Raw genomic sequence first — 26,471 nt, 5'->3', positions numbered from 1 at the left:
TATATCGATCACATCTACAGGTGTCAATCGACAATATTTCGAAACGAGAATTTATTTGTGACTTTTTTTTTAGAAAGTTTTTAAAGAATTCTTTTATTTTTCCAAATCCTTTAATAAGAGTATTATGTTTTTTTCTAATACAAGCCCATAAAACCCGACCCATAAAAATCCACAAAGCCCAGCTCGTAAAATCTCACAAAATCTGACTCGTAAAAGCCTGTAAAACTGACCCCTAAAAACTTACAAAGCTCATTTTAAATGAGTGAGTTTTGATTTTCATATTTATGAAAATACATGCCCGTCCCTCAAACGAGCCATACCTAAAAGTATGCTCAAATGGGCAGCTAAAGTCCAACCATCTTTTTGAATGATTGAACATCTAGATAAAATCTATTCGTGTTGACTGTTGACTGGAGGGTAGCAGGCTAGCAGCCATGCCATCATGATTGACTAGTACTTATCATTAGAAGCATACGTGAAAACGCAAATTCCGCACCATAAATTTAGTGCAATGCTCTAAGCGTTTTGCATTATCTCTTCACTTTTCAACTCTAGATAATACAATCCATGGCTGTTGGAGAGGCTTTTCTCTCTGCCTTTCTTCAAGTTTTGTTTGATAGATTGGCTTCCAATGAATTTCTAGGCCTACTGTGTGGCAGGAAATATGATGATTTGCTAGAGAAGTTGAAGATCACCGTGCTAACGGTTACTACGTTGCTTAATGATGCTGAGGAGAAGCAGTTTTACAACACTGAAGTGAGGAAGTGGCTACACATGACCAAGGATGCCCTATATGATGCAGAGGATATACTCGATGAACTGGCTAGTGAAGCTTTGGCATTTAAGATGGAAGCTGAATATCATACCAGCACGAATAAGGTATGGAACTGGTCTCCTATTTCCACCCCTCGCAGTCCATCTAGTAGAAGGGTAGAATCTAAATTGATGAAGATAATTGAGCGGTTAGAGTTAATTGCCAAATATAAAAATGTTCTAGGCTTGAAAGACAATGTTGGAGGGAGGTTGTTTGGCTCAAGGCTTCGATCACCAACAACTTCGTTGGTGGATGAATCGTGTGTTTATGGCAGGAGCTATGATAAAGAGAAAATAATTCAACTTCTTGTGCAGGATGAACCAACGAGTAGTAAAGTTCATGTAGTTCCTATAGTGGGCATGTGTGGTATTGGAAAAACAACTCTTGCTCAATTGGTTTATAATGATGACATAGTGGACAGGCATTTTGATTTGAAAGTTTGGATATTTGTATCTAGTCAGTTTGATGCAGTGAGGGTGACAAAAACAATGCTTGGCTCACTCCATTCAGGAAAGGTCGATCTTGATGACTTAAATTTGCTCCAAGTTTGTTTGAAAGAAAAATTGGCTGGGAAGAGGTTCTTGCTTGTTTTAGATGATATTTGGAATAAAAGTAATAATGATTGGGATCTCTTGTTGATGCCTTTGAAAGTAGGGAAAAGTGGAAGTAAGATAATAGTCACAACACAGAATACTGAGGTTGCCTCAAGCCTGGGGACTGTACCAGCATACCATTTGAGCGGTTTATCATTTGAAGATTGTTGGTCATTGTTCATGAGTCAAGCATCGGAGAGCAGAATCATGAATGTTAACTTTCAGGCCATTGGTGAGGGAATTGTGAGAAGGTGTGCTGGTTTGCCCTTGGCAGTGAAAAGATTTGGAGTCTTACTGCGGTCAAGAACTGAAGAAGATGAATGGAAAGACATTTTAGATAGACCAATATGGGATCTACCAGATGATGAAAGTAACATACTTCAAGTTTTAAGCTTGAGCTATCATCACCTTCCTGCTCATCTGAAGCCGTGTTTTGCATATTGTTCCATTTTCCCAAGAGAATATGAACTGGACAAGGAGACACTTGTTTTATTATGGATGGCAGAAGGTTTTCTTCGGCAACCTAGAGGCAAGAAAAAGTTGGAAGCTGTGGGTGATGAGTACTTTCATGAGCTAGTTTCCAGATCATTCTTTCAGGAGACTATTCACAACAGATCACGTTATATAATGCACAACCTCATGCACGAACTAGCACAGTTTGTTTCTGGAGAATTCTGTTTCAGATTGGAGGAAGAAATTGAGGATGGTGATAAACACAAAGCTTTTGACAAGGCTCGTCATTCTTCCTATGTTCGTCGTCAACGTGAGGTAACAACAAGGTTTGAGTCCTTCAGCAGACTTGAGCGCTTACGCACCTTCCTTCCATTGGATTCAACAGATGGAATTGGAGTCAGCTATTTGTCCAGCAAAGTCCCTAATGATCTGCTGCCTAAGTTAAGATGTTTAAGAGTGCTATCTTTCTCTGCATGTCGTATTACTGAACTGCCAGATTCACTTGGCAATTTAAAACACCTACGCTATTTGAACCTTTCTCGCACTGCAATTGAAGGGCTGCCTGATTCAATGACTATGCTTTACAACTTACAGACATTGATATTAACAGAATGTCGCTCTCTCACTAGGCTACCAGTAGGAATGGGGAACTTAACAAGCCTACGCCATCTTCATATCAATGGAAGCAGACTAGAAGAGATGCCGTCGCAAATGTGTGCATTAAAGAATCTTCAAACCTTGTCAAAGTTCATTGTTAGTAGAGAGAGAGGATGGGGAATTAGAGACTTGAAGGACATGCTGCAACTTAAAGGCTCACTTCACATTTCTGGGTTGCAGAATGTTGTTAACTTTGTAGATGCAATGGAGGCTAATCTGAAGGGCAAGCAAGAACTGGAGCACTTGGTGCTCCAATGGAGTGAAACTTATGATCGTTCACTAAATGATAACATGCCACAAATTCACAGAAATCTTGAAGATCTCAGCACCAGAGGACATAGTGTTACGAGATTTCCTAGTTTCAAGGAAACCATGGAGGCTTCTGCATTGGAGTCGAGAAACAATGTGGACATTTCAAGAAATGAAAGAGTTGAAATGGTTGTACTTGAGATGCTGCAACCTCATAAAAGTATAAAAGGAATCACGGTGAAGGACTATGAAGGCACAAGATTTCCTAGTTGGATTGCATCCCCATTGTTCTCCAATATTATACTTCTAAAAGTTACTGATTGCAGGAAGTGTTCAGAAATACCAGCACTTGGGCAACTACCCTCTCTAAAATATCTCATTCTTGAAGGGATGGATGGCCTCAAGAGAATAGGTGCTGAGTTTTATGGGAATCGTCACTCTCCAATCCTTCAATTTCCATCATTGGAAACTCTAAAGTTGAACCGAATGATAAACTTGGAGGACTGGTCATCTTCTGGGGTTGAAGGGAGAGAAGACTTCTGTCATCTAAAGAAGATTGAGATTCTGAACTGTCCAAAGCTTCGAAGATTTTCACAACACTTTTCTGCCTTGAAAGAAATGAGAATCAAGTGGTGTGAAGAACTGATTTCTCTTCCATGCCTTACAAATACTGTTAATGCCTTGGGAGAAACCATAGAATTCCCTTGCCTCCTGGAACTTTGTATATGGACATGTCCCAAATTAAAGAGAATGCCTAGCGTCTTTCCATCTCTGAAAGTACTTGAGATAAATGGATGTCAAGAACTAGAAGAACTGCCCAAGCTCCCTTTCATCCATGAGTTGGAACTTAAAAACTGCAATGAGGGGGTACTAGAAAGTATAATGGGGCTTGCCTCTGTTACCTACTTGCGTTTGAATCAGATTCCCACTCTAACATGTCTAGTTGAAGGATTTCTGCGGCACTTGACAGCTCTTGAAGAGTTGCAGCTTGCAAATCTAAGTGAGATGATCACTTTGTCTGATAATCTTGGATGGCAAAACCTCTTGCACCTCAAGCACTTGGAAATTTCAGAATGTCCACTCCTCAAAGAGCTGCCGCAATGCTTGTACAAACTCTCCTCTCTCAAGGAGCTTAGAATCTGGAGATGTCCTTCGCTTGTATCATTTCCGAACACAGGCTTTCCTTCCACTCTTAGAGGCCTTGAGATCAAAGGTTGCGAGGCCCTGCAGTTCCTACCAGAGTGGAAGATGCACAGTGACGAGCGATCCCATCCGTTTGAGTATCTGGTAATTGAAGATTGTTCTTCTTTAAAGTCTTTACCAGGAGGAACGGTTCCTCGTACACTTCAGCACATTGAAATCCAAAATTGTATAAATTTGGATTTCCTCCCCGAGCACATGATTCAGAACAACACTTGTCTTGAATTCCTCAACGTTTCTGGGTGTCACTCTGTTGTGTCCTTTCCAGAAGGTACTTTTGGGCTCCCTGTAGGCACATCTAGCATGGTGATGAACCTTAAACAACTCATCATCAGCAACTGCACCAAACTCAAGTTGATTCCTGAAGGCCTTCACAATCTTATCCATCTCAAAAACTTGGAAATTGCCGAGTGTCCACTGGTTGAGGCTATTGCAGAGTATGGCCTGCCTACCTCCATGCTGCAGTCCATCAAGATATCAAAATGCCAAAGCCTCAAGTCCCTACCAAATCGCCTGTATAGTCTCACATGTCTTCAAGAACTATCTGTTGAAGGTTGCTCCAATCTTGTGTCATTTCCAGAGGGTGGCTTGCCTACCAATCTACTGTCGCTTTCGATCCTGGACTGCGAGAAACTCTTGCCGACGTTTGAGTGGGGGTTACATGGGCTCACATGTCTCACCAACCTCACTTTTGGCGGTTGTGAAGCTCTGGTTTCGTTCCCAGAGGACTGGTTGTTGCCTACCACTTTATCCTCTCTTCAACTTCAGAGATTGCCAAATCTTGAATCCCTTCCCAAGAGACTGAATGAACTTACCTCTCTGGATAGCCTGGAGCTATCAGAATGTGACAGACTTCAGACCTTTACAGAAGAGGAGCAACCAAGGATGCTTCAGAATTTTGAAATTCTGGGATTTCCTCTTACAAGTGGCTTTGTCTAAGCAGGAAACAGTTGTGCATATGGTTGTATCTTGTATTTTTTTTTTTGGTCAATTGTATCTTGTATGAACCAAGTCAAATACGACGTAATTTGGAGAATAAATTTTCTGAAGTAAATTCATCTCACGCTGGTAATTTTCTGATTAGATTTTCAGTTCTTGGATTGTTGTTCAAGTTAAGTTTATGGGTTGTGGGGTAAAAATCTCATATATTCTTATTTAATTTTTTCTACAGTAGCAATACTTGCCCTAGTCTTCCTCCAACTTACAAGAGCCATAATGCGCTAAACTCAAATTATCCAACAGAAAACTGGATTTCTTCGTGTTTTGGATCATGAGTTCAAGACTAATTTCTTTTTGGAGTGCAAGTTAACCCTCGCCCAGTTCTTATCAGAGGAATGGTAAATAATGTAGAAAAGTAGTATCTGATGTTGATGCAGTGTATCTACTGTAGAAAAGTAGTCTATTTACCATCGGATAGATTGAATCTATCTATAAAGCATAGATGAACCTTAACAAAAAAAAATCAAAGCGTCTGAGATCACAACTTCACAAGTATTGAACAAGATATTAACAATCGGTTGCCAAAGAAAAAGGAGCTTTCTATGCTACAGTATTATTCACCGCCGAGAAAGACAGTAAGTATTGTCCCAACAAATCACAAATCTAACTCCATGCTTTTGTTGTATTGAATGACAATCTCTCTAACTTTCTGGACAACGGAACTGATTAGTAGCCTGAGCAGAGATTATTTGAAAAGCGCAGACTAGTTCTAACTGAAGAACAAACCAGTGAAACTGTCAGAATGAGAGGTCACGAGAAAGAGGAAAGAAGGATGAGAAAAATATGCACAACATCACAATGATACTCGTAAGGGAACTTACAATAAAAACATGAGATGTCCTTTGCGCAAGAAAATCGACCTCAGAAACAATGAGCTGTAGAGTCATCTTCTGTTATGGTATGTTGGCCCTCCATAATATCTATATCTCCGTCCCCGAGGTCTGGGTGTGCTTTCTGGTACAGAAGTATCACCCCATCTACGGGGATCGTCAGCCTCAACTGGTAAGGAGCTGTTGCCCCATCTAATCTCTTCCCAGTTGTTGCCCCATCTGTGCATACGATTACTCACTTCTGATACGGAATTGCTGTCTCTTCTGGAGGCACGGGTACCCTCCTCTGGCACGGAGTTGTTGCCCCACGTGGAGGCAGGGGCAGTGCCTGATACAGTGTTGTTACCCCTTCTAAAGACACGGTTTGTACCCTCCTCAGAGAACGAGTTGGCCCGTCTACGAATGCGGCTATCCTCTGCCAACGTGTTGTTGCTCCGTCTACTGGGGGCATGGCCAGTCTCCCCTGACATAGAATCGTTGCTAGGTCTTGGGGCACGACTCATCTGTAGATCGTTATTATCTCTTCGCCAAAGTAGACCTCTGGAACGGGATGTGCTATCTGATGCAGTGTTGTTCCTTCTTGTCGCAGAGACTGAGTAATTGTTTTGCTGCACCCTAGTCATTCTCCCTGGACTTCTACTATGAGTCTGTTCTATGTCACTTGAACTGTCAAACCATTGAGAATAAAACATAAGCTCAAGCGAGTGATACATAGCCCTCAAAAAGGAAGCCAGCAAGCCACTCTCAGTTGATGGATCCGGGAAAATATCATCTCCAGTCCCTACTTCAACTATGCTAAGCACGTCTTCCAAGTCTCTTTGACGCTCCAATCTCATCCAATCACGACGTCGATCTGGATCCACCTCTGATGGCCTGACATAAGGGTGTTCTGTCCTTGCATGTTTCCTCAATTCTGAATAATTTCCACTAAAGTCGCAAGTCTCAGAGGAGCAGCTCCTCACTTTGAAATTCATGAAGTGACGAGCGGCCTCTACAACAATATATCCATAGATCTTTCCCCGACAGAGAGGGCAGGCTGGATGTAGCTGCAACTGACTTCCACAAGGGCTGGTTTGCCCAGGCAGCAATTCTTCTTCCCTAGAACTGTGAGAGGCGGTGTGCGTCAGAGGAAGTTCTTGCAACATCATTGATGTGGAGTCGGGAACAGAAGATTTACAAAACTGGTCAAGACAATTTGAGTGCCGATAGCTTGTATTGCACATGTAAGGCATGCAGCCATTCTCATGGGAAGAACATTTTATAAGAACAGCATTATGCGGGTGTTCCATGCAGATGGGGCACCTAGTATCTTCCCATTCTTTTAAATTCTCTGTGTTTTCCAACGGACTATTCAACTTGTAATGATCAGCATCCTCAGATGTGCAAGGATAAGGAGATGCCCTGGATCGATTAAGAGACGATGAAGATGATCGTCTGACTTTGGGCATCTTGATGTTGAGATAGCACAACCTGTTTCAAACACCAGAAACCATTATAAGTATGCTCTGATACAAAGTTTGACGTGACTTTATTATTAGCAAATGCTTCTAAAAGATATATAAGGAATAGAGATAGATTGTAAACTGATTGCAAATGCTTAAAACCCCCACCCAGAGACTTCAATGCAATTTTGGCTAAACTTTGTTTGAGTCATAAGTACTTTTCGATTATCTTATGGATAAACGTCATATAAAATGTGAGGAACTTACAGATAGGGAAATAGAAAACCAATTAAAGAAGAAGAACCACTACAAATCATGAGACAACCAGAGGACAGCAAAAAGACTTATGAATACCAGCCAGCTACATTCTACAGCTAACTTCATTAGCACATGAGAAACTTGTAATACACAGGGAGAACAGTGCACATATCTCCAGCCATTATGAAAGGTCAAATGTGTGAACTTATAGCACTCTTTCGGAAAGAGCTCATTCTCAGAAATATGTTTTAATAATACCGGTGTGACATCCTAAAGTAGTGCTAGGTGTGTTCCATATCATTACATACCAGAATTCCAGAAATCGCAAGAAACTAAAAATGAACATTGCAGCCAAGACCCAGAGACTTTCACGGTAAACTGCTTTCCTGAAGGGCTATCAATCTTGAATATATGCCCCTAACTATTCCATGGAATTCAACCCTTTTTTCTTTTCACAATGGAAATTAAAAAAAACAATATTTAACAACCTATATCCTAGAATGTTTACTGTTAAAAACAAATTGAAATTCATGTATATTTCCCGACATAGTTACACACCTGCACATATTTCAAACTAAACTTATTTTTCAGCTTTCAGTATTCTATCACATGGTGAAAAGTTCTTTTATTAATCCTAAAACTGGACCCTTAATAGATATTACCTCGACAAACAAACACATGGAACCAAATTGGTATAAGAAATAATCAATTAATCAGATCAACTTCCACAGTTTCAAACTTTTGCAAGATCAATCTAGACTTGACCACAAACCCGATACAAATAGGCACACATAATCACGAATTTTGATACTCATTGCAACCAACTCCGCCACTACTAAGTCCTAAACCATAAACTAACACACCACCAAGACATCTTCTACCTCAAACCATAGGGTTTTACACAAAATCACTAATCTTTGCTTTCCATCCTCTACATGCATATAAGAAAACAATCAAGTAACACACCCACATAGCATCCCAATCCAAAATTCCGACAACATAACAACCCAGAAACCTTGTCACCACCCTTGACCTACATTCCTAACAGTTGACTATCCCATTATTCAAATAAAGCTCCAAACTTTGAAATCAGAAACACACAACAAAACAACCCAGAACGTTCTAAGCAGCTACAAATTAAAACTCAACACACCAACAAAGAAACAATTTCAATATAAAAAATATATAAGAGAGCAAGAAATACAATCGAACCAAAGCTAGGAGGTAAATAAAGATTCAATCTTTACAGTGATGCAGGAGTTAAAAGAACGAAATCGATCCAGACCCGTGTGGAATTAGGATGCAAGAATCATAATTCGGTAGAAAAATTGAGGAGAAGTGAAAGATCGAAGGATTTACTGGAGGATTGAGGGGAGGACTTGAGAGAGCAAAACGGAAACAAGGGCGTGGTTAGCTGCCTATATAGAGAGAGAGACAGAGACAGACAGCACCTTCCACATGATTTACAAGCGCGAAATTACCATGTTGTCCATTGACCCCGTGAGATGGAGTTTCTTGTAAATTTCTTAATGCGGTTACCTGATTCATTCAAACTCTCTCTTTTTTCTTTTACTTACCGTTGTTTAACTTTATTTCCCTCCTGTTTTTTAACTTGCATTCAATACAAAATTTATAGAATATTCGATGGGTCTAGGGTTTCAAATTTATAAATACATATCTTTACATACATAACATACATGCTACGATCAGAAAAGCCTGCTCACCTAAGCAAACAGTTTTAAGAGAATGTGAAACACAAAACAATTTGACCGATGAAAATAAAGACAGTTGTAAATACTCTATTATTTCTGGTTTTGATGCGGTTGAAATACCTTTGTCTCTCACAGTCTCTTAAAACTATTCCTTAGTTAGGTGAAACCCTCATCATCGGGCCTAAGGTCTAGTATGCAACACTACGTTTTCTTAACAAAATCCAGGAAGGTGTTCATAATCATACACATAAGTGCACTGTCAAGATTAGAAGACATTAATGATTCTCACATATATAAATATAAATAGCTCAGATTACACCGTGTATTTGCATTGCAATGTGCACAAGAAAATTTCTACAACTTCATCGGGCCAAATTCCATTGGAAAGATAGAAGTGAAATCACACATCTCAAGAGCGGATCCAAATTTGGAGAAGATAGGAAATTTATATGGAAGGATCTAAGAAAAATATTAGACTTGGAGAAAAGCAAAAAGGTGTGAGGAGGAGAATCATGAGATGAACCTTGCCAGGGAATTTCGGTAGCAAAGCTTAGTTCAATTCACATGATGGGACACGGTATTCACCGTATGGACTAGTTAAACCCCGAAGGAGAAAAGAAGAAGAAAAGTAGGCAAAGATAAGAAGGAGATCGCAAACAATGAATGGTATAGATTCATAGAAACTCATTTGAAGACTATGTTTGCCTAAAATCAAAGATTTATTTAGAGTACTGGCTCACATGATGGGCTAGCTTCTTCTTTGTTTCTTTAAGTCTTTCGCAGATTGCTCTGTATACGTCTAGAGTGAACAAATTAAACCACCCGGCCATTAAAAAACTTCATAGCTTTTTTTGTTTATAAAAACACAGACAAAGCCGAACCTTCTGTTCAAAGGTTGTGCGTCATGATGTGTTTTTTAGAGCAGAACCTTTATTTTCAATTATCAATCGATGTCGCATTTGTGGCAAAGAAAATAGTCATTTGCCCAGGAGACCATAACACAAACATAAAACAAGTTCCATAGATACATAGAAACCTAGCAGAATGCATGCAGCGCAGTTTATGAGATTAATCAAGCTATTGGGGGTAGTCCGGGATCGGATACACATCTTAATTCCTTTTCTATAAGTGATTGATTCTACCTCGTCATTATGCTTCTGCTAGAAATTGTATATGTGTGGACAAAAGACAAAGCAATGAAGAAAACAACATTATCGCATTCACTTACGACAGTCCTTGGCTTAATAAGAAGCAAATGAAGTGCAATGGATTGGCTTTAGGACGTGTATACATAGGATCGTCCGCTTTAAGGCTTGCGCAGATATGTTCTGGACAGGGTCTTAAACTTGAAGACGCTGCTTCTTTCTTTTTTCTTTTTCTTTTTTCTTTTTTTTTGGAACGAAATGCTCTTTATTGAGGTCCGCACCAATGATTTTGGTGCGGATTTCCATCTTTTTACCATTTTTTGATCGAATTTTCTCATCTCCACCGTCTAGTATCTAGATAATATTATGTAGATCATCTCTGCAAATTTTCAGCCAATTTGGTAATCGTTAAGGCCCTCAAAATCGAATAACAAATGGACGGACCGAATTCTGTCGAACTGTTACCGTTCATATTTTTAACAGAAAAACGCAATTTTGAGGGCCTTAACGATTACCAAATTGGCTGAAATTTTGCAGAGATAATCTACACAATATTATCTAGATACTAGACGGTGGAGATAAGAAAATTTGATCAAAAAGTGGTGAAAAGATGAAAATCCGCACCAAAATCTTGGTACGGACCTCCGCACCAAAATCTTGGTGCGGACCTCCGCACCAAGAAGGGCTATATATATATATGTGTGTGTGTGTGACTTTTTTTAAGACTGGACCAAATTAATACAACAAAGAGACGGGAGCAATGAATATATCTAAGACATCCCCATCAACAACACTGAGCTTAAGCTACAACAAAGATCGACCGCCTAATATGGCGTCTTGTTGCAGCTCTTAAACAAGACTACTACAACTTAACCAAATACAACATATCCCCATATCTCATCTCACAAACGATGAAAGAGGAGAACAAGGACTTCAAAAACATGCCTAAAAATTAATAACAACCCACGATAGTAATAAACAACAAATACATGAGACATTTATTAACCTAACTATAGTAGTTCCTACTTCCTTGTCCCAGGAGCCCCTGTAGTTCCAGTATTAGTCCTAGTAGTGGTGGTAGTTTCCATATAAGGATCGTCTAGGTCATCTTTCTTACCCATCCCAACAGTGCTCTTCACAGCATCAGCCGCACCTTGTGCCATATTCTTCATTGTTTCTCCGGTCTGGTGGAGAATCCCACTCGTCTTCTCTTTCCCGGCCTGGCCAGTCTCTTTAGCCTTATCTGCGGCGTCTTGGGTCTTCCTCCTTGTCTCCTCTGTCGCCTGCGCCGCCTTGTCCTTCACCTGGCTCATTGTAGACTCTGTTTTCTCCTTGGCTTGTTGCGCACTCTGGTTGGTCTTGTTCTTCGCCTCTTCCGCTTTCCGCATCGCCTCTGGGCTCACGTCCTGCCTATTTGGTTCCTGAAAAAACAGCCATCATCATTCATCAACATCTATTGGCCGATTGACGATTGGCCAACTACTCGATCGAACAGTACTGAAAGCAATTCAAACATAACAATACGGTATATATATACATATCTAACCTGAGCTTGGCCTCTCAAGCTCTGTCTCTGACCTTGGGACTCCATTTCTCCTTCGTAAAGAACTGAACTTCTGAAACGGTTGAGTTTATGATTGAATAGTGTTACTTGTTTCTAGTTTTGTGATCGATGAAGAGGAGGAGAATGCATGGACTGATATAGCGCTCGACGAGGCTCAAGCTGGCCACACGTGGCTTCCTCGGTTGACACATCATGAGGTACGTGCCGTCTTCCGGTCAGGTGAGGTTAAACCGGTGCGGCTTGTTTTAGCTTCGTAGCGAGGATCACAAGTTCACAACCATATGTGTTGGCCACTTGGCCTGCATGTGGCTCGATCGGTGTTTCAGACAAGTAAACGGTGTGACAACTTTGACGTATTACAGTTTGCTGGGTGTTTAGTGAAGAAGAGTCACTCTGCTCCAAATCTATGTATGTGCCAGAAAAATACGTACAAGAGGGGAAGAGACAAAAAAGAGAGATATAAATAGACTTCTATCAGTTCTGTGGCTATATTGGAGCCAGCTACGACATCAGAAATTCTGTTGATAAATCTCACCACCGTAATAGAAAAGACGATTATACAACATAAATTTTTTTTTTCGATGTAAGACAACGTATTTGAGTATATGTGATCAACAGAATCAAAAAACAAAAAAAGTATGTGTTCAAATTGTAGATGGATAAATCTGTCTGAACATTAAAATAGAACAAGTACACTCCCAGTTTTATCGAGTACGTACCATTGACCACACACGAAAGAAAACCTAGCTGATAGATTGTATATTGAAACAAAAAACGTAGCTAATATATGGAGCTAATCCCCGTGACCATTTTGTGCGTTACCACGTACAGCATACCTAAATGATAGTTCGATCACACTTCCTATCTTAATTTCTGGCATGGGGTTCCTTGTGTTTTCGATATTTGGGGTTATGATGATTGTTTCATACCGTGCATGCTGCATTTTGCATTGTAATTAGTCACTAGCTGATAGATACTTTTCTTGCATGCATGCAAACACAAAAAGGGCGCTACAAATATATATGATCGGTTCGTTAATTTGATGCATTCATTGCTACTTGCATATTATTCAATTATGAAAATTATTTCCCCCAAAATATGACTGCAACTTGATAGAGAGGATTAACGATTGAATATATTATAGAAATGTATGCGAAGTTGTCCTGGGCCTCCTGGCTATAGAAATATATAATGATATGACAAGAAATCAGCATTTCTAATAGACCAAAATGATTTAGACATCATAATGATCATATCAAGGTGGCCTTGTTGATCCATAATCGATCAAAACAAATTGAATGTGACAACATATATAGATCAATGTACGTTGATGATGAAGATTGAAGAAGCTTAGCTTTTCCCGGAGCCTATGCCAAGAGAGTCTCTTTTGTTGACCGGTGAGTAACTTATTAATTCTTTGAATTATTCCTCCTCAAATGCTTGGACAAAGAACCAGTCGAAACATGCCATTTATGCTGGTGAATGGACGCAAAAGAAGGACTAGGAACTAGGATGGGCAAGAATAGGAGCCACTCACAAGTTATATATACTTTTCATAAGGAGGAGCATTTAGCATTGTGCACTCTTTGTTCCAAAGATTATTTTCGAATTTTATTTATTGAAGAAAAAATGGCAAGCCGTCAACCAGGTCAGAATTTGGCACACCAGGCCGGCGAGTTGAGCGGCCAAGCTCAGGTTGTCTATAATTTGATATTGATACATGTCTGAACAATGCTAGATGAGGCACGTTATGAATCAAACGACATTTAGATCTAGTAGAAATGTGGTATAAATCTCAGCTATGAGAGTCAAATGTTACTGAACCAAATAACACTAGGCACATATATTATAGATCCATTTTAATTGATTTTTCCGAGATTTATAATAATTGATAATATCTTTACAACACAGGTGAAGAGGGATGAGTTTCAGAACAAGGCATCAGAGGTTTCTCATGCTGCCCAGAATAAGGCATCAGAAGCATCTCAGGCTGCCCAAAACAAGGCAGGAGATGCTTCTAGCACTGCCCAAGATATCAAAGACCAAGCTTCTCACCTCCTCCAACAGGCAAGCAACAATTACCTACCACTGCTTCTACTTTTCTATACCAATATCTATTTATTCCATCTAATTAACTTTAGTAACAAGTAATGTTACATGAACGCATTATTAAATCGCGTTGGGTGTAGAAACTTTGTTTGATACAGATCGATCAGCATATAATAAGAATCTGCATAATTGATTGCAGACAGGAGAGCAAGTGAAAAGCATGGCTCAAGGTGCAGCTGATGCAGTGAAGAACACTTTGGGAATGAATAACCCTAGCAACCCAAACAACCCCGGCCACAACGCAAGCAATCCAAGCAACAACCCAAGCAACCCAAACAACCCTAGCAACCCAAGCAACAACCCAAGGATTTGAGGTGCATACATTGTTGTATGCTAGCTTTACCAGCAGATTCATCAACAGCTTCTATGGAGAGAATATTCTGGGATTACCATTCTATCTAAGAGTGGTTATGTTTTCTTTCATATGCAGCAATACTGTATAAAGTTTCCTATCTTACCTTTAATTTTTTTTTTCTCCTTTTCGGTAAATAAAACATGCATCCACTATTCCTAGCTTCTAGTGAAAGGTGTTGTGATGTATTTATAAATCATTGAAGTTAATGAACATATAAGACTAAACAGAAGAGAGAATTGTTATCTCTCTCGGCTATTTACATATATTTGACTCTTCAACCTTTACACTTTTCCATTTAAATGTACTGCATCACATGTATCTCTAGCTAGTTTACTTTTTTCATATATATATGACATCATATTGACAGATATGGAGCATTCGAAGGCAGAAACACAAATAACTGAAGGCATCCACAAATAGTATTGCGTGGTGTAACATTTAGGTTTCAAATGATATTAAAATATTATTAAATACAATAGAATCTCGTTAAATTAATACCTGATTAATTAATAATCTCGCTAAAATAATTTTTTTTTTCGGTCATGACTCGGGACTAATATACTAAATTAATATTTTGCTAAATTGGTAAAATAATAGAAATTTGAGAATTCATATATACCTCATCAAATATATAAATTAATAATGAGGATGTCATTGAAGAATTATGTTGATTCAATTATCATCAAATAAAATAATTCAAATAAATCGAACAACATAATATTTTCAACAACGATATCTGGATAAATCTAACAATGCGGTGCATGCAATCTTCTAAATATCTTGATATATCCTCAATATATCCCCAAAATTAAGAAAACGATACGATAAGTTGCTTGTTGGTCTATTATATCGGTCAACCCGCAAAATCAAGTCAAATGACGATATATCAGGTCAAACCGAGTTTAACCCGATATATCGGCACTTTAAAAAAAATTAACCACGTCATTTTGAAAAAAAAAATTTAAAGAAAATGAAAGATTCGTCGATAACATTCGATGAAGAAAGAGTTTATGATGAATGATCACCTCTATTTTTATTAATTAATACTATTTATGTATTTTAATTGTCAAAATAATCAAATATTTTTTATGAAGTTTATTTGGTACATTTTGAAATATAAATTTTAATTTCTTAAGTTTATTTGGTATATTTTGAAGTATATGTGTAAATATATTAAATTTAATTAAACATTAGTAAAAACGATAAATCTGATATAATCCGATATATCTCGATATATCCACGTTATATCCTTATTTTACAAAACTGATACGATGCCGATAACCGCTATTTAGACCATTGGGTGCATGAACAAAAAGTAAAACATTTTTTTCTTCAAAAAAGTGAAAGAAAAAATTAAAACAATTTATAACATAATAAATCAATAAATTAATAATAAAATAATTTAGAACATAATAATTTATCGATATATTAAAATAATAAAATTCTTCAGTCCCGAGCTTATTAATTTATACATGTTTTACTATATGCTAAATATTAATCAGTGTTTACTGAGGGATGAGTATGCTAAGAGCTTTAGCAACTAAATCTATCTTCTTCTCAAAGAGATGAAAATAATAAGTGGTGTTACCCAAGAAAGTATTACTGTAATCAATCAACCTTGTTTTAATTTGTTTGATATAAATATCTAATTGTACTCACGATGTTCAAAATATGATTAGCTTATAATTCTTATCTAATCTATACATACATTTACAACTATTTGAGCATAAAGAAGAGCATTGGAACACAGTAAGGAAACCAAAGCAACTATAATATGCAAGTTTATGTGGATGATGTTAAGATTATACCTTGGGTTTTTTTTTCTTCAATTGATGGATGCTTTTGTAAACAGTCAACCAAACACCGTATTAGACTCGATATTGCCACTAAATTTTGAAGACAATGTTAAAAATAAGATGGACTTTGACAATATCTAAAACACTTGAGCATATTTCAATTGAATTAGTTAAGTTTAATAGCATAATTACATAATAAGATGCTAAAGATAATTTTATTGTTCATATCTATTAAGAACATTGAACGCATCAAATATCAAAGATAATTCGAGCTGATGATTTCGATTATTTAATTAACAAGAGTGAATAAAATAGTGATGATGATTATGTGCTTTTGTCATGTTAAGGCATGTGACTACACAATTACTCTTCATCAGGGACTTAACGTAATCATACATGAATTACTCCTCGCATAATTTTATTGTGGATGACCGAGGGTTTCCATTCTTCCAATAACCAAGTTCTTTTATTATTATTTTTATTTCCCAAGATATACAAACAATTGTCTACGACAGTATATCATGATGGATTAGTATTTATTTAAGAAAGTTCGAATTATTAGACGGTGCATTTTAGTTTTTTTAATCATTAGGATTATGATTTTTATGATCAAGATTATCTATCTCCATCTTCATAATGATGCAAATTTTAATCAACACGATGGTCGTGATGTGGTCATAGTGCTTATTCCAATATGCATTAGTTAATTACTCTTTTTAATTGTACTTTTGTTAGTGAGGCTACACAAAACAAATTTTGAAAAATTTAGAAGAAAGTTCGATGGGGGGATATGTGTTGGGAAGGACTATCATCCTTCGTCAATGTGTTTTATCATCTACTATAACTGCCTTCAGTCTTATTTTTTTTATATCATCTACTATAACTTTGATCTTTCTTTTTCAAGGTTGAATTTTTTTTATTTGTGTGAGGTTGTATTCACTATGTCAAACCAAACCAAAACTACAAACTCCGTTATACTTTGCGGGCATAAACTCATCCATCATTGCCACATGCCCATATGTGAGAGTTTTTAATGTAAACCTCAATCAAAGCTCTCTTTCAAGGATGTAGGTATCATAGAAAATTGTTGGAAAGTCATTCACTACTCTAGTATTGAGGATAATTGATATCGTGCGGATGGATTTTGTTGAAATTATACTATACTCAAAAGAATGATGTGAAGTTTTGTTTAGTGTAGTTAAAGTTTTTCAAATCATGATAATTGAGCCAAATGAAGTAATTAACAATCATTGTTCAATGCTGGTTTGACTAGGAAATGAATAATGACATGTTACCCAATTGAGATTAAGTGGAATGAGGGCCATATACCATATAATGTGTTGTTATCTCTTCGTGATTTATAGATTTTGGACCTCTTAAATAACTCACTAAATGAGATCACTCCTAAAGCATTGGGACTATTGAGAACCATCAAAACAACGGATCTAAGCGTAATTTTCTGGACCAGACATAGTTCTTTTAGAACTTGAAGCGATGGGCTGGAACATGAAAGTCCATGTAAACTTTACCAACAATACCCTTGGGAGACTAGAGGTAATATACCTCAATATGAGTTGATGATATTATACCAATAAACGAGTTCATCCACATTTTTCTGTATTAAAGAAGTATAATATAGGATTTGTCATTTGTTTAGTACATACTACTACTAACTACATGCATTAGTTTTACTATCTAGTGAAGAAGACCAATGGGTACATTTGTGCCCGACTTTTTTTTATTAAAGGACGACTTACTTCTAAATGTAAAGATGTACGTGAGTGATACTACTAGAGGATGACTTATTGTTGCGCGTGTATATGTGAGTAATATTGTTGCTAATCGTTCAAGGAAAACCAGAACATATAATTCACCTTACCCATTGTAGAGCCTAGGGCTATTGTAGAGCCTAGGGCTAGAAGGGGTATTTGTAATTGTGTTCCTATAATTTTTAAAAACATCTGCTACTCTACTAGACTCCAGAGTATTTAAAATATTATGCCCAATTGGCCCAAACTTGATTTTTTTTTTTTAACAAACCTTTTTTTTTAAGCCAGTCACCACACAAATAGAAAATAATTAATTTTCATGACAATTACAAAGTACAAACCCATTTAGACAACACCTACTAATACACTGACGAAAAGTTTCCTCTAAATGTCTCACAATTCACATGTTTCTAGCGTCAATAAAGATTGATAAAAACACAATAACCAAAATCACAACTAGTCAATCACACATTCAAATTTTTGAACTTTTTTCTTTTTACATTTTTGTGCCTAGAAAATGGAGTGTCACGGGATAATCTTTGCATGTCATGTCTTCTTCAGAAGATACTCCAAAATAATGTCAATCAAACCCACTATAACAACATAAATAAATGAAATTCCACCACGGTGTGTGTTGGCCTCTCACCTCAAAAGATCCAATTCTTGTTAAAGCTTATTGTTTTGCTGAATAGTATAATTTTTCTGCTCAGTCAGGCTCGCAATAAGACTTTTAGCCTCATGGTTATCTCGAGGCTCTTGTCTCTCCCTAAAAGCTCTTGAAGCAAGTTTGAACTCATTATCATTTGAATTCACATTGCCCACTGAAACCATAGGCAATGAACCTTCCTTTAAACTTTCCCAGATAGGAGATGGCGGCCTAGGTGGGTCAACATGGTTAACCTTCAACTTACACTCTTTCACATTATGCCTCGATTTTATTGAACATTTATGGAGTGATATTCTTAATTGGATCAACCTGTCTATTTGGTTTCTTTTGCTTCTTGGAAATCCTTACCAACTGAGGTGTTTCCACTGGTGCATTTGACCTCTGAAGCACTTCAGTATATGTAGGAGGAGAGACTGTAGAGCCAACCACAATAGCTCCAGATTGCATAACTTTAGCCACCATGGTTGTCAAGTGTTTGTAGCAGCCGCTCCCCTGATTGTGATCCTCCTTGTTTAACAAACCCTTGATTGTTGGAAATGTTACTTCATTCACATTTTTTAAAAGATTTGTATATAGAATTTTCAAGATTATCTATCTCCATCTTCCTTATGATAAGACTTTTTTGTACGTTACCATAAAGAAATAAGGTAATATTGGCATTAAAACATTTACTGCTGATTATTTTGAAAATGATGTTTTATTTCAATGTGATCCAGAAAAGTTATTTTATGTACTCAGTAAAACTAAAACATGGCATACCTTTTAATGTTATTAGTCAATTTTTACTTGTGTTTGTTTCATATTGGTAACTCATATTTAAATAATCTTTTCTCATTTCACCTTGTGCATGTTTAACACACCATGAAGTAATATGATTAGTTGTGTACATCACATGACAATGTTATGTGGTGTTCCGGGTACACATAATAATTTGTGATCCATAAGGTTGAATATCATCATCCTATGCCCTTCACATAGCTAATTTTATTGAAAAATGATGTTTATTTCAATTTGATTGAGCTTCTTATGACAACAATGTTCATATTTTTATCTGTGATCCATAAGGTAGAATATCATCATCCTATTGCCCTTTGCATAGCTGATTTACAAATTGATTTTTTAGTGCGTGAAATCAAATTAGATACTTGTTACTTTAAAAGTGTTCATTTATTGTCGAACCGATCCCATAGAATATTGCAAGTAGAGGGCAAGTGTTCGCTTTCTCAATTGCATCGGCTTTTTATCTAGTCCTTTCACTTTGTTTCACTTCATTAGTTGTTTTCAACGTCCAATTTTGTATATATTCAATAGATCATTGCAATTCTTGTGTGAGCCTTCATATAATCATATCCTACGATATAAAATGATTCATAACTTCACAAGCACTTGGTACGTTGTTCTACATCTATCATGTCCATAAACAATGAAATAATTGTACTTTTGTATTGTTTTACCTATCATAACTCTTTACTCCCTTAAAACTCTAAAAATCATGGTCGCGTAAATTATCATAAGAAATTTCTAATTAGTAGTTGATTGAATTGCAGCCCTAGAGACACTACTGCAATCACATTGATTGATCAAAACAACATCGGGTCGGTTTGTGAGTAGAGGGTAGGTTGGGTGGTTAACGAATATTTGGGGAATAACTATGGTATATTCAGTTGAATTTTCAAAGTTTATTTAAATTGATGGACGTATACATCTTCTATTAATAAAGTAAGAAGGAAAATGAGATGATAAAATTTTGAATTACCTAAATTGCCCAATATTTATTAAACTCTAAAATCTACATGGCTTATGATCGGAAGGATATGATTGAAATTTCTAATATATAGAGGTGAAAAAAAATAGAAGGAGAAAAATGAGAAAACCACGATTATATAATTCAGTTCAAATGGATAGTAACTACCAATGTGTTGAAAAATAACTACCGACTTTCAGTTTTATTTTGTTTTTACACATTTATGTTAGAAAAAAAACACAAAATCGTGTGTGCCATGAGGCTAATACTATAATAGCAGGAATACACAAAAGTAATTATGGATATTGTTTGCTGTTAATATCTATTGGCAATTCCAACTGAATTCATAATCAAATGAAAGTAAAACTAGGCCTAAAGTAAACACGGATGCATACCATCAAAGTTAATGAAGCCAACTTCTTACGTCTTCCATCTGAATTTGGGGCGCCTTCTCTAAGTTTCGTTTCCTTTTGGTAGAGCTCGGCTCTGTCGATAGCTCTTTCAATGCCTACTCGTTCTTTGTTGTTCTCTTTTTAATCTTAAACTGTGGTTAAGAAGCAGTTCCAAAAATAATAGCTGCTTCTGAGGCAGAAAGCCAACAGCTCGGTATGTTTTAATCTGTGATTCGTCTACCATGGCATATGCAGAAGAACCATGCATATTCAATTCTCAAAAACTTATGATATAGGGAACCGATATGAAATTTGGCTCCTTCACATTCTCCGTGTTCAAGTAGATGTGAATTACTAAGGCCTCCAACTCGATCTGCAAGTATCGATTTGCAGTTCATCCTCAAACAACAATTTGCTTTTCTAGGTCCCTGAGACCACTTTTCAAAAATGGTTTCATATGAATAAATGCATTCCTGGTTCCATTTAAGTGACAAAAATGCATACATCTGAATGCCAAGAGGATACAAAATTGTCAAGAAACCTATTGGAGAGAATGTGAAGTCAGTGCTGAATTTTGATTGAGAAAGCAAAATTTGGAAGACGAAAATATAGCATGAAATACTTTTGCACAACAGAAAATGTATGCACTTGACATGTAAAATGATAAAATGAAAGTTAGGACAAAGGTCCTAACAATTCAGAAGATATAAAAGGATTCAGTAATGTACCATCATCCATTGGAAACCAACATATGTAGAATCTTAGTACAGTCAAATACCAAAAACAAATAGCATACTATCATGTCCTTCAGAATAAAGAAAATAAGTTCCTAACAAAAAGATGATTTGGAAGATCGTCCCATCCGAAGCAGCTCAGGCCTCAACCCTCTCAACAGTGTCCAGGATTAGCTTACCAGTTGGCTTGGCAAGAAGATCAGTATGCTCTTGGAACGGGGACTTAGTGAAGCGAGTCTCTCTCCAGAATTCAGGTGTCAAGAAACCATAGGTTTTCAGGAGACAATCAAAAGTAGCCTGCAAATAAGACACCAATTTACCACACATTAATTAACATACAACTTACAGCAAGCAAACAAAACAGCAGTAGCCACCTGAAGCACAAAATGAAATTTGGGTAATGATTAAAAAAAGGCATAACATTTAGAGATGCATCACATTCATCAATTTGTATAGGTTGAAAAACAATTGCATGAAACATATAGAGATAACAGGGTTTGTGACAGTAAAACACATAATAAAAACATAATTTTAATCTTTTGTGAAATCACATCTTATTTGGTCCAAACTGAATTTGTGCAATAGAAATACAAGAGACACATGAGATAAAAGACACCACAATCTTCAAATTAACCAAGGTCAAACTGCAACTAAAACAATTACAAAAACAGAAGTGACAGAATATTAATGTCTTATGTCAGAGTTCATTGTTACTGTGTCAAAGATACAGCACAATTCTTGTTAAACATTCTTTATGATAAACAATTTCTGATTTCCACACTGAAATCATCATGACAAGTAAAAAAGCTAAGCTATAATACAAATCTATCGCAAAACGCACACCGTTCTCCCAGCTAAAACAATCAATTCAATCATTCATATACACAAATATTTCACACCATAATTGGATAGTGTAATATTATTAACCAAAATATCAATCAGTCAATTTATAAACCAATCATGAATCAACACAACAAATCAAACTCAACTCCCAAAAATTAAGCGCAACCAAATAAAACCAGGGTTAAAGAAGTAAACCTTGACAAAGTTGCCAAGAGTCTTGGTGGACCCCCTGGAAGAGGTGAAGACATCATCAATCCCAGCAAACTGCAGCACCTTCTTAGGAACCCTAGCCGCCACGATTCCAGAACCACGAGGAGCGGGCACCATCCTCACAGTGACAGAGCCACACTTGCCAGTCACCTTACACGGCACCGTATGCGGCTTCCCGATCTTGTTCCCCCAGTACCCCCTCCTCACAGGGATCACCGACAGCTTGGCGAGGATAATCGCACCGCGAATAGCGGTAGCAACCTCCTTGCTGCACTTGACTCCAAGTCCGACGTGGCCGTTGGAGTCCCCGACGACGACGAAGGCCTTGAACCGGGTCCTCTGACCGGCGCGGGTCTGTTTCTGGACGGGCATGATCTTCATGACCTCGTCCTTGAGGCCGGGGCAGAGTGTGTCGATGATCTGGTGCTCCTTGATTGGGAGAGAGTGGAGGTAGATCTGCTCCAGGGATGAGATCTTGCCGTCTTTCACGAGACGGCCGAGCTTGGTGACCGGGACCCATTTCTCCTCCTCGTCACGGCGGCCAGCGCCGCGACGCCTGCCGCCACGACCGCGGTCGCCTCCGCGGCCGCCACGGCCTCCAAAGCCTCTGCCGAAGCCTCCACGCTCGCCGGCTGGGGCGGCGGCTCCTCCTCTTTCAGCCATGGTGTGTTAGGGTTTTGGGGGTGAAGAAGCGAGAGGGAGATAGAGAGGCGATAGAGCAGCGAAAGTAAGAGTGAGGGCTACGTGCGGTTTTGATAGGATTATATAGTAGGAGGGTGGGAGAGAAACTAGGGTTTTTGTGCCACTGTGGATTGGGTTCAGCCCAAATAAGGGTAGTATTGGACCTGTGGTTGGATCGGGTCAGGGGGATTCGGTAAGTTTGTGTACTTACTACACTTGGTAAAGGCTCTTCGATATGTATCGTAAGTTAAGATTAATTCGATCACTACTCACTACGAAACCCTTGATAATTGATAATGTAGGTAAACACATATCGATTGTCAAGTTTTGCGATGTCAAATATCCGCAGAAGATTACGACCCTAGGTCTTAATCTTGTTTGTAGGAAACACAATTGAAACTCCATTAAAATTTCTTAGAGCTAGTTCAACCTCAAATTCAATAGCAGCCACAACAATAGTGGTTTGGACATTACCTATCTTGCCATTTTGTGATGATGGTAATGTCAGTTTTTCTCTTCACCCCAACAATCAACCATTAGGTCTAGTGTTTGCATGATTATTGGGGAGATGACATAAAAGCCGCCAGGGTTCAGAGTTGCTAGGTTTGTGCCCTAGCAAGTCCGACTACTTGAGCAGGGTCATCAACACCCTTAAACTATGGTGCAACTGCAAGGCAACACCACTAGCCGTTGGTTGCATAGCCAACATAGCAGCTAGATTTGAAGGCGCACCCACACATATACCACCAACATGCTTAAGGGCACGCAAAACTCAATCACCCTCTCACAAAGTCAAAGACATGGGGAGGAAAAACTGACTGAACCCAAGAAAATTTTGGGTGTAAAACTCGAGCTTGGTTGTCACGCAACCCAAAGTCACCAACACGTTCCATTGTGCTTAGTGTTACTCCAATCACCCAAGAAAAGAAAACTACGTGAAGTTTGGGAGACATAGATGAGTGCCAAAGTCTTAAACGCTCTTTAAGCCTGATTTTCAAAAGTTTTAGGGTGTTCGATAATGTTTTTATATCTATATTTTTATATTAAAAAAATGTGCGTATAACAAAATATGGGAGAAGGTCATAAATACTAATTGGATGCTAGAGACTCTGGATGAAAGAACTTTCTTTCTTCTGGAAGTATATATGAGTTCTATAGACTTTAGAGTCCTTCAATATCAATTCCTTCTGCTTCGTTAGGGGTCTGGTTCGAATTCCTCCACAGCCTCCGTCTTCTTCCCTCCATAAGTTTCGGATCTAGCCTTCTACAGAAACCAGTACCACTTTTTGCCTCTTCTCCCCAAAACCAACCTTTTTCTAGCCATGCCTCCGAGGTCGGTAGCTCGGCGCAACTAGTTCTTTCGGTCCCACCCTCAAGTAGATCGGAGAAGATATTGCCAAGGTGGTTGTAGTCTCTGCGCCACCGTCGAGCTCGCCGTCATTCAAATGTGACCCTTTCTCGACCCGGTAGGAGGCCGGACATTCTTCATCAAATTCTGACAAAAAATTTCAGTACCATGAGGGTGGAAGCTTTGTAGTTGCTGACCCAACTCTGGTGAAAACAATCTCTTGAGGCATGATGTGATATTTTATATTGAGGTCTTCAAATATTTAAGCACTAAGATTAGATCTATTAGCTTATCTGACTCGGCTTGATTTCTTCCCGGTTTCCTTGATTTCTCTTATTCCTTGCACCGATCTGGTGGCGAATCCAGTCTTTAGCTTCTCCGCCCTTCCTAAGGGAAGCGGCAGAGCATCGGCGATGACTCTAAATAATCATAAAAGATGCAAAACTGGGTCTGATCTCTGTGATGACCTTGAAACCTTTCCAATGGTAGATTCAGACAACATTGTTCACCCTTCTCCTCTAGGTGAGAATTTGATATCGTATGTTAACACTCTGACGAGCTCCACTGACCGTTTTAAACAAATGATGACAGAGGATTTTGATTTCTTAGATTCTGATTGTGTTTACTCACAGAGTAAACATGGTCTCAATGTTTCCTTCTCGGAAAAGATCCATAATAAGCTTGATTTTGAATGGAGATGCGTTGTTGTGGTTAAACTTATGGGAAAACCTAACTCTACTAATTTGTTTGACTTCATGTTGAAGGGTCTTCGTAGAAAATGGCAAGTCAAGGGAGGGTGGTAGCTCATTGATTTGCCCAATAATTTCTTCATTGTGAAATTCAATCTTGAGGAGGACATAAACTATGCTCTATGCAATGGTCCATGGATACTTGCTGGGCAAACTCTTGTTGTAAGGAAGTGGCAACCTAATTTCAACCTTGTAACTAACTTTATTGGTAAGATGGCTTTATGGGTAAGGATTTTTTATCTTCCTATTAAGTTTTCAGAGACTTTATTGTGGATAAGATTGGTAAAATTTTTGGTGATGTTGTAAGAGTTGATCATGTTACTATTGGTCAAGCTATGGGCAAATTTGCTCAAATTTGCATTGAAATTGATTTGAATAAGCCTCTAAAACCTTTTGTGGAAGTGGAAGGAATTGTGTTTCATGTGGTTTATGAGGGTATTTCTATGATTTATTTTGAGTGTGGTTGTTTTGGGCACTCGTAGGATAAATGCACAAGTATTGTGAGGCCTAGTTCTTCCAATGTCCAACAAGCTAATGTTCCTGAATCTGTTGTAATTGATGATAATTCTACTTTTGTTTCTAAAAATGTTGATGCTATGGAGATTATTGCTCAAACTGAAGTGATTAAGGATGATATGGGTCCCTGGATGCTCATGAACTATATGAATAAGAAGAAAAATGGTTCTAATGCTAATGTGAAGAAATTCGTGGAATCTGGGTCTAGATTTAACATCCTCGGGGTGGAGATGAAACTAGTAATGGATGTGGTTGTAGACAAGTCTTCTGTTGATGCTCGATGCTCCTAAGATTGTTAAGCTATGAACTAGTTTCCAAGAGAAGAAGAAGAAAGGTCAGAAGTCTCCCCAGCCCAAGAATGCTCCTAGCTCTAAGAACCATGTGAACTCTGCTAATACTACCTCTCCTACATCTTTTAAGGTGAAATATATTCCCATGAATAATTCTAATTCTAGAACTGCTTGGACATATGTGTCTAATGTTGCTAGTTCAAGTGGCAAGGGGATCTCCCATTCTTTGATGAAACCCAAGAGTCTTAACTCGTCTAGTTTTAAACCTTTGTCTCATGGTTTTAAGAAACTTTCTTTTGAAAATGTGGGAACTAATGTGTTTGAAACTAGCACCCCAACTCTTTTTTGACAA

The 26,471-nt window shown here is 37.9% G+C and overlaps 6 protein-coding genes across 7 annotated transcripts; 2 read left to right on the top strand and 4 right to left on the bottom strand.

Annotated features, from left to right (window-relative positions):
* Positions 1-515: 515 nt before the first annotated feature.
* On the top strand, positions 516-4,905 carry LOC126797116 (putative disease resistance RPP13-like protein 1). Its single transcript, XM_050523792.1, has one exon. It carries the CDS (start codon positions 568-570, stop codon positions 4,903-4,905), a length of 4,338 nt encoding a protein of 1,445 aa, XP_050379749.1. The 5' UTR covers positions 516-567.
* Positions 4,906-5,422: 517 nt separating this feature from the next.
* On the bottom strand, positions 5,423-8,876 carry LOC126799090 (uncharacterized). 2 transcript variants are annotated; one of them, XM_050526208.1, is made up of 3 exons: positions 8,743-8,876; positions 5,787-7,265; positions 5,423-5,678 (listed from the first exon to the last, which is right to left on the bottom strand). In XM_050526208.1, exon 2 carries the CDS (start codon positions 7,241-7,243, stop codon positions 5,849-5,851), a length of 1,395 nt encoding a protein of 464 aa, XP_050382165.1. In that variant the 5' UTR covers positions 7,244-7,265; positions 8,743-8,876; the 3' UTR covers positions 5,423-5,678; positions 5,787-5,848. The 2 variants fall into 2 exon arrangements, with proteins under 2 accessions (XP_050382165.1, XP_050382164.1); XM_050526207.1 differs by having other exon boundaries at positions 7,804-8,848.
* Positions 8,877-11,374: 2,498 nt separating this feature from the next.
* LOC126797114 (late embryogenesis abundant protein 2) lies at positions 11,375-11,943 on the bottom strand. Its single transcript, XM_050523790.1, has 2 exons — positions 11,899-11,943; positions 11,375-11,773 (listed from the first exon to the last, which is right to left on the bottom strand). The coding sequence occupies exons 1-2, from the start codon at positions 11,941-11,943 to the stop codon at positions 11,375-11,377; spliced, it is 444 nt and encodes a 147-aa protein (XP_050379747.1).
* Positions 11,944-13,545: 1,602 nt separating this feature from the next.
* LOC126799099 (late embryogenesis abundant protein 1-like) lies at positions 13,546-14,338 on the top strand. Its single transcript, XM_050526221.1, has 3 exons — positions 13,546-13,611; positions 13,828-13,983; positions 14,165-14,338. Exons 1-3 carry the CDS (start codon positions 13,546-13,548, stop codon positions 14,336-14,338), a joined length of 396 nt encoding a protein of 131 aa, XP_050382178.1.
* A 4,273-nt stretch (positions 14,339-18,611) lies between these two features.
* On the bottom strand, positions 18,612-19,074 carry LOC126797112 (vesicle-associated protein 1-2-like). The gene is made up of 2 exons (XM_050523787.1): positions 18,961-19,074; positions 18,612-18,845 (listed from the first exon to the last, which is right to left on the bottom strand). The coding sequence occupies exons 1-2, from the start codon at positions 19,072-19,074 to the stop codon at positions 18,612-18,614; spliced, it is 348 nt and encodes a 115-aa protein (XP_050379744.1).
* A 2,335-nt stretch (positions 19,075-21,409) lies between these two features.
* Positions 21,410-23,272, bottom strand: LOC126799096 (40S ribosomal protein S2-4-like). Its single transcript, XM_050526215.1, has 2 exons — positions 22,521-23,272; positions 21,410-21,779 (listed from the first exon to the last, which is right to left on the bottom strand). Exons 1-2 carry the CDS (start codon positions 23,196-23,198, stop codon positions 21,621-21,623), a joined length of 837 nt encoding a protein of 278 aa, XP_050382172.1. The 5' UTR covers positions 23,199-23,272; the 3' UTR covers positions 21,410-21,620.
* Between the last annotated feature and the right edge of the window lie 3,199 nt (positions 23,273-26,471).

Source organism: Argentina anserina, chromosome 6 (assembly GCF_933775445.1).
Source record: "Argentina anserina chromosome 6, drPotAnse1.1, whole genome shotgun sequence".
NCBI classification, from domain to species: Eukaryota; Viridiplantae; Streptophyta; class Magnoliopsida; order Rosales; family Rosaceae; genus Argentina; species Argentina anserina.
This window is presented reverse-complemented; position numbering and strand designations above follow the sequence as displayed.

Bases quoted from the DNA above. Each gene is read 5' to 3' on its own strand.
- LOC126797116 (XM_050523792.1), top strand. From the start codon at position 568: ATGGCTGTTGGAGAGGCTTTTCTCTCTGCCTTTCTTCAAGTTTTGTTT.
- LOC126799090 (XM_050526207.1), bottom strand. From the start codon at position 7,841: ATGTTCATTTTTAGTTTCTTGCGATTTCTGGAATTCTG. The intron at 7,266-7,803 runs GTATGTAATGAT...TGTTTGAAACAG, and splicing joins TTGCGATTTCTGGAATTCTG to GTTGTGCTATCTCAACATCA.
- LOC126797114 (XM_050523790.1), bottom strand. From the start codon at position 11,943: ATGGAGTCCCAAGGTCAGAGACAGAGCTTGAGAGGCCAAGCTCAG. The intron at 11,774-11,898 runs GTTAGATATGTA...CTGTTTTTTCAG, and splicing joins GCTTGAGAGGCCAAGCTCAG to GAACCAAATAGGCAGGACGT.
- LOC126799099 (XM_050526221.1), top strand. From the start codon at position 13,546: ATGGCAAGCCGTCAACCAGGTCAGAATTTGGCACACCAGGCCGGCGAG. The intron at 13,612-13,827 runs GTTGTCTATAAT...TTTACAACACAG, and splicing joins AGTTGAGCGGCCAAGCTCAG to GTGAAGAGGGATGAGTTTCA. The intron at 13,984-14,164 runs GCAAGCAACAAT...AATTGATTGCAG, and splicing joins CTTCTCACCTCCTCCAACAG to ACAGGAGAGCAAGTGAAAAG.
- LOC126797112 (XM_050523787.1), bottom strand. From the start codon at position 19,074: ATGGTGGCTAAAGTTATGCAATCTGGAGCTATTGTGGTTGGCTCTACA. The intron at 18,846-18,960 runs GTAAGGATTTCC...TGTAAGTTGAAG, and splicing joins CAGTGGAAACACCTCAGTTG to GTTAACCATGTTGACCCACC.
- LOC126799096 (XM_050526215.1), bottom strand. From the start codon at position 23,198: ATGGCTGAAAGAGGAGGAGCCGCCGCCCCAGCCGGCGAGCGTGGAGGC. The intron at 21,780-22,520 runs GTTTACTTCTTT...TCTTATTTGCAG, and splicing joins CTCTTGGCAACTTTGTCAAG to GCTACTTTTGATTGTCTCCT.